This window comes from Cucumis sativus, chromosome 3, assembly GCF_000004075.3.
Source record: "Cucumis sativus cultivar 9930 chromosome 3, Cucumber_9930_V3, whole genome shotgun sequence".
In the NCBI taxonomy this organism is placed as follows: Eukaryota; Viridiplantae; Streptophyta; class Magnoliopsida; order Cucurbitales; family Cucurbitaceae; genus Cucumis; species Cucumis sativus.
In genome coordinates, this window is record NC_026657.2 from 11,766,057 (window position 1) to 11,778,325 (window position 12,269).

The 12,269-nt window shown below is 35.7% G+C and overlaps 2 protein-coding genes across 7 annotated transcripts; both read right to left on the bottom strand.

Moving 5' to 3' along the window:
- Positions 1-1,533: 1,533 nt before the first annotated feature.
- Positions 1,534-6,659, bottom strand: LOC101210540 (U11/U12 small nuclear ribonucleoprotein 35 kDa protein). 3 transcript variants are annotated; one of them, XM_004147604.3, is made up of 8 exons: positions 6,455-6,659; positions 6,256-6,353; positions 4,590-4,641; positions 4,304-4,374; positions 3,683-3,773; positions 3,529-3,604; positions 2,819-2,897; positions 1,534-2,454 (listed from the first exon to the last, which is right to left on the bottom strand). In XM_004147604.3, exons 1-8 carry the CDS (start codon positions 6,642-6,644, stop codon positions 2,059-2,061), a joined length of 1,053 nt encoding a protein of 350 aa, XP_004147652.2. In that variant the 5' UTR covers positions 6,645-6,659; the 3' UTR covers positions 1,534-2,058. The 3 variants fall into 3 exon arrangements, with proteins under 3 accessions (XP_004147652.2, XP_031739123.1, XP_031739124.1); XM_031883263.1 differs by having other exon boundaries at positions 4,621-4,666; XM_031883264.1 differs by lacking the exons at positions 4,304-4,374; positions 4,590-4,641.
- A 1,062-nt stretch (positions 6,660-7,721) lies between these two features.
- On the bottom strand, positions 7,722-12,211 carry LOC101210783 (ESX-3 secretion system protein EccA3). 4 transcript variants are annotated; one of them, XM_031882868.1, is made up of 8 exons: positions 11,709-12,211; positions 11,311-11,442; positions 10,529-10,639; positions 10,327-10,425; positions 10,106-10,216; positions 9,723-10,026; positions 8,738-8,877; positions 7,722-8,656 (listed from the first exon to the last, which is right to left on the bottom strand). In XM_031882868.1, exons 3-8 carry the CDS (start codon positions 10,637-10,639, stop codon positions 8,120-8,122), a joined length of 1,302 nt encoding a protein of 433 aa, XP_031738728.1. In that variant the 5' UTR covers positions 11,311-11,442; positions 11,709-12,211; the 3' UTR covers positions 7,722-8,119. The 4 variants fall into 4 exon arrangements, with proteins under 4 accessions (XP_031738728.1, XP_031738729.1, XP_031738730.1 ...); XM_031882869.1 differs by having other exon boundaries at positions 11,282-11,442; XM_031882870.1 differs by lacking the exon at positions 11,311-11,442.
- Between the last annotated feature and the right edge of the window lie 58 nt (positions 12,212-12,269).

Genomic DNA, 12,269 nt, shown 5'->3' on the forward strand with positions numbered 1-12,269 from the left:
CTTGAACCTTGGCCATTGTTCTTAAAATGTGTATGGAGGTACTCATTCGTCAACTCACACCTTGTTCGGTTTTTACGCAAAATGCAGTCAATCCAAATAGGCCTTTAATGCTCTATTTTTATTTTTATTTTCTTGTCTATATAATTGATTGTTGAATACCCCATTGATGTGATCAGAAGCTTCATCGTCTATATAATAAACCAAATCATGCAATTTATGCTGCAATAATGGTTATAATGTTTTCGATCTCAACTTGGTCGCAAGAACAATTTGTCATAACTTTTCTTTAGTTCATGGTGATCTCCTTGGCCAAATATTTCTCCATTCATGGCGGGATGTTTTCAAATATAGTAAGACTTTAGACCAACACTAATAGACTACATCTATAGAAATCTATAGACAGGTGTTTATCAATGTGTTATGGATCAAATTTGAAATCTTGTTATATTTTGTAAATATTTTTAACAATTTTATCATTTACAATAATTTCTATTTTATTCAACTCCTTTTCGTATAGATATTTGTATTGATACTATTACTTTGTTCATAACTCCATTTGATATTTTTTTTCACTTTTTAAATGTTACAACAAATGTATATGTGGAGATTTTGAACATACTAACTCCTCAGAAGAGGTAGAATGTTTGTTATATGATAACTCAACTTGTTAGCCCATAACTTTTTTCTAAAAAAAAAAGAAAATGTAGCATATTATAATTTGGGAGTGTAAAATATGAAATTTTTTTTCATTGTCTTAATCGTTGATGTGCGTTTCATTTCAATCGTTATATCAAATCAATAAAATATTTTTTAGAACAATAACATAGTTTGATTTATGATATTATTCCCAAACATAATACCAGATGTCAAATGTTTTTATTTAAGCATAATTTTGTGGACAGAGTATCAACTATAGTGCCATTAGATTTTTTTCTCTTTCCTTGATTGAGAATTACTTATTTGTCTATTCAGTTTCCACTTCTAGTGACTAATCTCACTCTTGTTAAGATTTGCAAAACTCACTACACAATGCATTGTTCAAAAGCTGTTGATAAATGAACGAGAATGAGAGGGAAGAAAATAGGAAGTGAAAGCAAGAGGAAACATTGAAAGAACAAATAAGAAATGAGATCACAATAGTGAAAAGTAAAAGTGACAAATGTTTGTTAACCCAATGCACCACAAGATTAGCTTAAATTAAGAAACTGAGTCAATTCCGTAACTTTTAGGTCAAGCCACCAAAATATTAGATTTCAAATTTGAAATAGCCATGCAACTCAAAGGCTCTTGATTTGATGTTTGGAGGTAGCTAATTCGAAAGGTTTTGCATGTTCGAAGACAATGATTTTCGTAAAAAGTTCATATGTTTTCAAAGGTTGCAACTGAGAAAAAAAATTGATATCTTACAAGGAGGATCACTCATTGTTTGAGATCTGAAACACTCCACGGCAAGATTGATCATGTAAAACTTGAATAATTCTAATCATGCAACTTGAACTGACATTAAAATTAATTTTTAAAAGAAAAAACCTCTAAACTAGAAAGAAGCTCAAAGCTCTTTTTACTCTATTATATCCTTCAAGTGATTTTACATAAAAATTAGCTAAGTAACCAAATATCAACTTAAGGGTTGTAACTTCCTAACCCATAAAAACAAAACTCTCATGGGTTGTAACTTCGAAGTACACGAGTGTCATGATACTCACTCCAAAGTAATCTGAAAAACATAAAGGTTTACTATATAGTTACAGTAAAATGATGAACCATAAATTTGAGATTGAAGCCTTTTTGTCAGACTTGAAAGTCTCTGAACCTCCCATGTATAAATGAATCTCAATTTGAACGGTAGTTTCCTGAATGGATGCTCGACTTGTACAGCATGAAGCTTGAGATATACTTGAATTCATTTAATGCAACTAAAGGGCTTCCATAACTTCAACTTTAATGTCACTTAACTTCATTTAATTTAACATGGATTAACTTTTTTGTTCGTCATAAATGAAGATCAACACGTGAACAAGATCGGCTTCATTCCTATTAAGATGGGTAATGGAGTCACTATCTATGAGATTTGTGATGCTTCCTTGAGTGGTCATCCCGATCTTTAGAATCTCTTCTGCGAGATCGGTCCTTATCTGAAGAGCTCCTCCGATAAAGATCTTCCTTCTCAGCAGATCTGCTTTGATAATAGTCTTCCTTCTCGGAAAATCTCTTGTGGGGGGAATAATCATCCCTGTCGTTTGAGGTCCTCCTAGATTCATGTTTCATCTTCTCATGGTTTCCCTTGTGTGAGTGCCCCACTCTGTAGTCATTTGAGCCCCTCGTATGTGACCAATCATCTTCATCTATCGAACTATTTCTATGACTGTGTCCATCCTTCTCCGTAGGTTCATTCTTATTGGAGCCTTCTTCTCTACGTTCAGAATCCGTTTCTCTTCTGGGAGGAGAAGGTATCTAAAACGAACAAGAAACCAACAAAAAAAATATATTACTTCTAGTGCGATAATGTACAAACCTCAGTTCAACTCAAGTGATCATCCATTGCATTACAAAATATCAAGTGGAAGAGAAGAGGAGTGACACTGGGAGAACACGTTAAGGTTCTACAAGATGTATGAACATCATAGACGTTCCCACAACAAATTGCATTACAAAATGTCAAGTGGAAAAGCAGAAGAATGGTACTGTGGAAACAACGTTAAGGTTCTACAGTATGCATGAACATCAAAGACGTTCCTGCGATTAAATTGAGAGACCGATTATGAAGCTTATATATTCCTTGTTTTAAGAGAGATCAATAATATTTGTGAAAGAATACCTGAAACCGAGACTTGTATCTTCCTTCAGGAGGAGGAGTAATCCCAAGCCTTTTCAAATCGTCGTAAGGGATCGGACGTCTGCCCAAAAGGGTATGGATTAGAGGTGTTGACTCAATGAATGACATAAGTGCATGCAAACGAAAAACTGAATTAGCAAACAAATGCATCAAAAATGAAAGAAGCCACCTCATCATTGAAGTACTTGCTATAAGCTTGGAGAATAACTGGAATTAGCAGATTATTAATTGGGCAGGGAAATTATAGCGAGGAATGGTAGTTCAACGTCAAGTGAACAGGGATTACATTTACTTTCTGACCTAGCTACTTTAGATGCAACCGTGGGTAGCGGTAATCAACTAGCTCCAAGCCAGAGTTATATGCTAACAAAACACTCTTTGGCATAACACGAGAACCCAGGAAGCAGAATTAAAATCTATAAAAAAAATAGAGATGAAAAAAGAACACAAGGTCTACGTGGAAACCCCACTATGAGGAAAACCACGGTATAGATGTTTCTTATTATTTTCTGATTATAAGGGCACAAAAGGGAAATATTTATAGGCGACATGAGACTAATTAAAATAATTAAAAATTAGGGCAAAGTAAATCTCAACTACCCAAGCCCACTATTTCTAACAAAATCCATCTGAAAATAAAGTGTGAGTTTAATATCCAACCAGCATTACATAATGAGGAAAGTAGAGCATACAGTGGAGCGCGGAATGGTCTTTCTCTTCCTCCAAATCGAAGTTGTCCAGATTCCTTCTTACCTCCAAGACCCCCTCCTATTACAAATAGCACAGAAAAAATCAAATAGACTTTAGTAAGGAGTACTATTATGCCAAACTATGACTTCCACTTACCTAATCTCCGAGGAATCCATCCAGACATAAGCCGTTGTCGATTGTAATCAACTATAATTTCACAATCATCTATCATTGAATGATGAGCATCCTGATGAATAAAGGAACTTAATATCAATCAATATCATTCACCATCAAAACAAACTTATTAATGTATTTACACTGAAAAGTGAAACGATTGGATGCTCTTTTTAACTAATTAACTATATATTTTTTTATGAGAAACAAAGGAACATATTCATCAAGAAAGCCAAAAGAACACTAAGGGAAGGGGTAACCCCCTCCCACAAAACTAAACAAGAAGAGCCCTCTAATTGTTAAGAATCACAAGAAAGCTGTAATTACAAAAGAATTATAAGAACGAAAAAATTTCATGAATGAAAGAGATAGTAAAGGTAGGACAAGCAACAAGAATCACTCAACTAAGAGCTTCCAAAGATCCAATAGTTAATAAGAAAACCTAGTAACCTTGGAAGAGAATGCAATATAACATCCCCTCCCACACAAATTTGTTTAATATTAAGCACCTTACAGCAAAGTAAATAAATAAATATGTAAACCAAAAACAAGACAAAAGTGTCAGCTCAGATGAAACCTAAAAGATTAAAAAAGTTATACCACCTTATATGCACGTTGCATCTCTTTTTCAGTTTCATATTCAACAAAAGCATAACCACGTGAAGAACCAGTTACTGCAAAATATCATGCAGTTTTGGTCAGAAACATTGTGGTCTCTTCCATTCGTTGAACTTCTATGAACAGAGTAATTTGATAAATGTAAAACATGTTTATGGTATGAATATCATAAATATTGGATATATGAATAGAATTTTGGGCACCTAATCACTAAACAGAAAACACCTTGAGCCAAATAAGAGATAAAATGAGAACTAGATAAGGAAATCACCAATGTGTCTGACTAAGCGTAGATTTTTAACCTGTCCATACTTGCTCATTGCCTGAGAGATGAAATTCCTTTTTCAGCTGATGCGGTGTAGAAATGGAAATAGAAACAAAAGCTGTAAATTTTAAATGAAATATCAAATGCAACATTGCAAGTAATTAAAAAAGGAAAGCAAGGTATTGAGAATCCAGAGCTTGAGAAAGCTTCTTGTATGCTCAGCTCAATTTCTTTCTAGGAAAAGTTTTAAAAGGTCAAGACAAGGGCTGGTTTTCTCCTCAGTCCTCTTGATGTAATCTATTATTTACAGTTTTAGGAAATAGCTGTTAGAGCTTAGTTTATGAAGCTACAAACAATTTTCTGTTTATTTGATAAGTCAATTCTGGTTTTCAGTTGTGCTCTTAATTTAAGTAGTTAGATTTAGATTTAGGATGTGGAAGATTTTTTAATCATTTAATAAATGCCCCACTTGGTTTACACCAACAATTTGTACTAGATCCCAACGAAAACCTAAGCTAACCTTAAGGAAGCTAATAAAATAACTAACCTAAAAAATAAACTAGAAAAGAAAAACTAGAAAACGAAAAAAAAAACTAAAAATCCTAAGCTGAGAGCACCACACCTATCTAAGTCAGGGGCTAGTCTTCATCTGACCCAAACGAACTCCTCAAGATGGGACCGGTCGGAAATTTCCACATGAATGAGGAGACTTAAAGCAGTGAAAATGATACTGCAACGAACACTTAGTCTATCTCAGTTCCTTCGTGTTTGATCGAGGCCGATTGGATTTGGGAAATATCTTCCTGCATTTCCCCCATCTAAGCAACAAGGGATGCCAAACTAGGTTCCTCGTCTCCATCCTCCTCCTCCTGACCTTTGCTTTCAGGATCCTCTTGTTGACCCTCACCATCAATATGCCTACGAAATGCGGCAATCGATAACCTATTCAAAGCAGATTTTGGAAATGTCATTTCCTCTTTCAGACCTATCTCCACCCCGACTTTATGACTGAGTTAGGTGATCAAAGACATTCCAAGACCACCTGTGGTTGAGCCCTATCCTTTGTGACATTCAAGACACGGGTCACGGGCATAAGTCTAGCACACAAGCATGCATGCAAGAGCTGATTAGAAACGTGGAGAGATGTCCCCTTGGATCTAACCAGAAGACCCACTTCTCCAAGCCATTCTGTTCCTGGCCCACCGAAGGTTTCAATGATCACAGGCATAAGTCGATAACCCTTTTCTTCGGGCAAAATATTATTAGCAATCGTTCTACATTGCAGCAATCATGACCCTACGAAAATCCAGTCGTAAAGTTCCTTCAACGGTTGCATCCAAAAAACAAAAAACTAAAGCTCTCTCTTCTAGTTTTAATTATAGTTTTAGCTGCACCTCCAACAAATCGAGGTGCCAGTTGAACTATATAACTGATAATCCACTCTCTCTTAGTGTCCATCTTCCTAGGGCCTAATATACAGATCATCTGAGACAAAGTAAAACAGTATAGCAGTAAAAGCAATCAACACATAATAGCCATTAACACCAACCACAAAATTCTCACATCCAGCCAAATAAACCAACACCCAAGTTCCGAAGTAGTATTAATTCATCTCAATTCTCATCAGAAATCAATAAACCACAAGAAAAACTGATTAATGAATAGAAAATACCCTGCGAAGAGTGTCTTCAGTAGTGAGATGTGAAAGGCGACCAACGAAGAGGGTGCAATAAGGGTCACCGAAGACCTTGGGATCGCCATGGGGGTCATCTGCCAGAAAAGATCACACCAGTAGATTAGAATAAAAAAGACGGCGAAAAACATCAGCAAATACAAAGTGGGAGTTGAAAAATTAGAGGGGAGAGAATTACAGAGGCCAGCAGAAGAACAGAGTAAAGCTCGGTAGACGGCGTTGTCGTGGGAAAGAATGTCGGTGCCGTCGATGCTGCCGGCCTGAATGGGATGGTAGTTATCGGCGTAAAAGACCTTGTTTACGTTGCTCCCACTCATTGCCGCACAAAGCCTACTTCTCGTCTCCCTCCATAAATGAAAGTTGCTCATCACCCAAATATAAAAGAAAGAGCAAATTTATAGGTAAAGAGGAAATTATGGTGAAGACGTGTAACACGAATTGTTGAAAACATTTACAAATTCTAGATTCTGCTTAAATTTTATAAAAAAATTAGTTTATTTTGTTTATAAGTTGGTTTGAGTTTTTTTTTAATGTATCAAATTGATAAATTTTGTTCGATATTTTAAAAAACCCATTTAAAAGTCTCATTAGTTAAAAAAATCAGAATTTTTATTTCACCATATTTTTAAGAGTATGTTGACATGATGCATAGGAAATAGAAGTGATACTAAAAAAATCTCTTTTGTTGGTGAATTATAATAGTTTGTGTTTAAAGTGCAGCTTATTTTCACAAAGTAAAAAATAGTAAATAATGTAATAAAAAAGAATGAATATAAAATAGTAAACACTATGTCATAAAAATTAAAATAGTAATATTGTAATTAGATTATAATAATAAAAAATTCAACCACTTTAAATCGAAAGTTTTAAATAGATATTTAAACTCAATAAGTGGGTACAACTTTTGTAACTTAATAGTTATATTTTGAAAAAGCATGAATCAACTACTTCTATTTTGATAAACTTAAAATTTCAAGAACCAAACACATACTTTTACAAAATAATGAGACTAAATCGATAATTTTCACTTAAATAAAATTTACAACGTGCATGGACTAAATCGATAATTTTCACTTAAATAAAATTTACAACGTGCATGGAATCAGAAAAGCACTTTTGATTTACAACGTGCATGGAATCAGAAAAGCACTTTTGTAGGCGTTTTGACGGGACGGTGCAGCACTTGTTCCCGTCAAGAATGAGCAACTCTCACAACCTCCAATCTCTTTCTTGAGAAAATGTTTTAGAGGAAAACATCAAGCACAGCACCTATCATACTCAAAAGGTTATGGTATTTATCAAGAAAAGGTCATGCCATGTAAACACTAATCACAAGAGTACGTTTTCAACTATGCAAAGGTGAACATAGTTTAACAATAACCCAATAATCCATTTGTCGAGAGTCCAAATTTTCACTCCACTTTTCTAAAAGAAAGTACTCATACTTCTCATACAAAAGCTTTCCATTTATATTTATTCAAAACACCACCTTTAGACTCCTCAGAGCAAAATATGGCACTGAGGGTGTTTACACTACACAGAAACACCATCAACAACAATGGCAACAATAATCTCTCGTATTTAAAATTTTATTCTTCAACAGCTACATTTCAACATTAAAAAATCGGAAGAATGGGACACAGAATGAAACAGTAAATACAAAACATCTCAAAACCATCGAATTAAAAAGAGCATACAAAAAAAAGAATCACCTAAAATCTCCAATCATGTCATCTCAATTTGCTACAGTAACAATAACAGAGATGCTGCCTACAGCTCCATATCAGCCTCATCACCACACAAAGAAATGCATTAGAAGCAGTTGAATTCGAATTTTTTCATTCTACTGTGTTAGCAAACGAAGGCCTGCTTCTAAATCTTCCATTGTAATAGTACGTAGTTCTTCTGTGTCTATACATTCAAAACTCAGCCTACCATCCAAATTCTCTCTTGCATTTACTAGCATTGGATCAACTAGACCACCATTCATCTCCTTCCGCCGCTTTTCTTCTGTTTCTCTCTCAATCAGGTCTGAAATGGCTTCTATGGTGCAAGTAGGATGCAACTTAAAGCCATATAGCAAGCTATCCTCTGTTTGATTATCCATCTTGATATGGAGAATGTTTGCTAATTCTTTTGAACTGAAGTCGTTGAAGTAAAAAAATTTGGTTACCCGTCGATGAAATCCTTCATTTGAATCTATCACGCGCTTCATTGGTTCACAGTACCCAGCAAATATTACTACAATTTTCCCACTATCCATGACAGACATGATCTCTTCCAGTGCTTCCAAACCGTAATCCTTATCGTCAGCTTTCTGCATTGGTATTAGTCGATAGGCTTCATCGACAAAAAGAATTCCACCCTCTGCTTCTTTGATCTGCAAGTCAAAGAGATAGTATCCATACATAAAGGAAATTCAAATCAATTAAAAGAGAACTACAAGGCATCTGTGACATACCTTCCTCCTGGTTTTTGGGCCAGTATGACCAACAAATTCGCCAACCAAATCTGTTCTCTGTACTTCTGTTACCTTATCCGTGGGCAGTATACCGACCATGTGAAGCAATTTTCCGAGTATTCGAGCTACCATAGTCTTACCTTTCAAAAATAATAACAGCAATAAGTGAAACATAATGGTCAACAGAAGTTTTGTTAGCTAATCACCTTTTTCTGTCATGGTATTGGTCACACCACACAGTTCTCGTGTTTGGAGACCATGTTATATATGTAGCTTCCCTAACCCTATTTTGGTCTACATATTAAGGAGGTTTATTAAATAGTTCACCACCCGGGTGTCAAAAAGAGAATTGTTTGGCCAGTGTTCAGGGACCCATCACATAAATAATTCGCAAGGCCCTATTTGGGGCTACATATTAAAGAGGTTTTTTAAATTGTACACCACCCGGGTGTCGAAAAGAGAATTGTTAGGAGAGGCCAATGACAGAAAAGGTGGTTCATATATAACCTATGATTCAAATAAGCAATATGCCTTAAAATTTTCACATGTAACACACTGAATGCTTATAAGAAAAAAGAAGAGAATGCGAAAAAAGTGGTGGAATTCATAAAAAATTTAAAGCCATTATGAATAAGAATAATATCATAAAGAAAATTTCTATATTCCATTTAAATTCAAGAATGAGATGGGGACGATACTTTTTGCCAGTATAAATTACCTTAACTGAAAAAATAACATTAATTACGCATAAGAGTATCATGTATAATTACTAGCGAAACTCCATATGTAAGCAAAGACATCATACGTACAAAAATTTTTGGTATTTGAACTTAAATGGATATTGAAACTAATAATAAGTAAATATTGATGTACTTTATTTGAACGTTTTAATATGAAGTCCTATGGGGATGCAACGTGCAAGATCTCTTTTAGAGGATAAGAAAAGAATAGCTATGCCAAACTCTTGCCTCCCATAAGTAATTACCTGTTCCAGGATTGCCAAGAAATGCCATATGAGGGGACCTCCTGGTGCCAACTTTGAGGCCAAGGGCCCTGCGTCTCTCGTCTAAAAGCATTCCCTTTGCCCACTTCTGAAGCTGTATCTTGAGCTCATGCAAACCCACAATATGTGATAGCTCATTTTCAAGTTCTTTCATCTTTGCTTTAGTTTCACTGCATGCTTCAATTGCTTTTTGTTTTCTCTGCTCTTCTAAATGCCGGTTCAACAATTCCCTCAACTTTTTACTACATGAGCTTTGTGATAGATGGTTTAGTGGAGTCATACCCTCCTGCATTTAAGAAGCGTATCAACAAAGTAGTACATTGGAGAACACAAAATACTGCAAGAAAATGTTGAAAGGATATTACCTCATCGGTCGCACTACAATCAGCATTATAATCAAGTAAAGTTTTGACAGTCTCACAGTCTTCAGATTGAAGGGAATACCAGACAGCAAGGTGCAATGGCGTCATACCATTCTGCACAGTGGAATACACAAAAGCAAAGACATCAACAAACAAACCACCAAGACCCGTGGAATTCATTACAAAACCAATAAAAATGAAATACAGATAACTAAAAGGCACACATTTGCTTTGGCTTCAACAAAAGCACCATGAGCTAGTAGCACCCGCGCTGCATCATTGCACCCATTCTTTGCCGCCATATGCAATGGGGTCTCTCCATACTGCAGAGAGTTGAGAATATTAGCTCGCTCTAACCAATAGTTGAGCACTATGGTCCAGTTTCATGTAAAATGCAACTGCCAACAAAGAATGATATATAACTACCATGTTTTTGGCTTCCAACTCAACGTTTTCTGGGCCTTTCCAGGCAAGAAGAAATGTAACAATCTCAGCCCTATTATAGCCAGCAGAAACATGAAGTGGTGTCTGTCCCATCTGAAGTAGGTATTGAAATCCATGAGTTTCACTCCAAAAGGTAATAAAAATAACAGGAAAAATTGGTTCTATATCCTGAATCGAACAAAATTATGAGCATGAAACTGCACTGGAATTAGTTAGAAAAAGATATTGCACCATTTTCTTCATTGTACTAATGAGAGAAGTATGAAACAGAAACAAGGTACTCAAACTGAAAATCGATATTCTAATCTTACACCAGCAAGCATTATTAGAATTCATATCAAAGAAGAAGGGATATGACTGGATGGGTAACGTGGGATCATCTGAAAAGTAACATCTACAAATGTGAAACATAAAAATAAAGTATCATAAGCTCCAAACACAACTGAAGAGATCCCGGATAAAAAATATTGAAAACAGTGACCACATAAAAGTTATATCAAATGCTAAAATAATATACCCCAGAAATTCAAGCCTTGAATTAAAGTTAAGCCCAGCACCAATATTTTTCATACAGAGCTAACGAAAAGCATAGGGAGTCAGAAACCACAAAGAAGTTCTTATCTCATACACATAACCAAAGCAATTGATATTCACATAACATGATAAGAAGTGCCTTCCAACGAACAAACATACAAACTTAAAAATGAAAATAACAGCAAAATCTTGGCAGAATACCAAAAAGTTCAACAATGAGGAGACCGTACAAAAGGATTTCTTTCATTAAGAAGACCCGGGTTTTCTCGAAGCAGTTTCTGAAGGCTAAGAATATCCCCAGATTGAGCATACCCATGAATAGTAGTGGGTTTGGTAGACCTTAACCGTTGATCTTGAGGCTTCTGCATCTCTTCAAATTGGTTATGGTTAGGCTAAACACGCCTTCAAAGAATAAGATAGAGGAAAGAGGAAGAAAAGTAGATCTCAAAGAAGAGGAAAGAGCATATAGTATCTTTTTTCCACCAAAAAAAAAAAAGAAATGGCAACAGAACTTTCTTTCCAACGAATGAGATCAGAATATTTATGTTCTTGTCCCAAAAAAAATACGTAAAGGGAAATCTCGCATCAATGGGCTATTCTAAATAGGAAAGCCCCCACCCCACCATACCCTCTTTGCATCAGCAAGTCAAGTTCTTGCTCCACCCAAGGTCATCCCCCTGTTATTAGTCAAGCTTTTGAAACCCTCACCCTGCTTACAAGAGACATGCAAGAATTCAGAAGAAACAAAATAGTCAGGGCAATGGGGATTAACTAATTAGTGAGGATTCTTAATTCGAAGGGGAAAGCAATGGAGCCTGATGGAAGAGAGATCCGGTGGAATATGAATAGTTGTGAAAAGAGGGAAGAGAGTAGATCTGGAAAGAGGCAAGACGAGAGAGAAACGGAGAAGAAATATGGCGCAAAAGGGGCGTGGATGGCGGGGAAATGATGAACGCTGGGAGGAAAGAGAGAAGAAAAGGGATTTGTCGGTTCGAAGAACCCAAGTGACGAAAATGGTGGCCAGTTGCATACCCATGTTCCTTGGCGCCGGATTTTTCCCTTTATACTCTTTCTATTTTCCATTCATTCTATGTGCTATTCAACAAATAGAAGACAAAGACGACTCTCAATCCTATGGCTCCCATTCATTCCTACCCAAATATTTTATTCATTCGAATCATGGTAGATA

Excerpts from the sequence above, each read along its gene's own strand:
- LOC101210540 (XM_004147604.3), bottom strand. The coding sequence starts at position 6,644 with ATGAGCAACTTTCATTTATGGAGGGAGACGAGAAGTAGGCTTTGTGCG. Across the intron at positions 6,354-6,454 it reads CTGTTCTTCTGCTGGCCTCT|ATGACCCCCATGGCGATCCC; the intron begins GTAATTCTCTCC and ends CTTTTCTGGCAG. Across the intron at positions 2,898-3,528 it reads AGACCATTCCGCGCTCCACT|ACGTCCGATCCCTTACGACG; the intron begins GTATGCTCTACT and ends CCTTTTGGGCAG.
- LOC101210783 (XM_011652807.2), bottom strand. The coding sequence starts at position 11,448 with ATGCAGAAGCCTCAAGATCAACGGTTAAGGTCTACCAAACCCACTACT. Across the intron at positions 10,426-10,528 it reads AGTTGGAAGCCAAAAACATG|TATGGAGAGACCCCATTGCA; the intron begins GTAGTTATATAT and ends AACTCTCTGCAG. Across the intron at positions 8,657-8,737 it reads GCCCAAAAACCAGGAGGAAG|ATCAAAGAAGCAGAGGGTGG; the intron begins GTATGTCACAGA and ends TTTGACTTGCAG.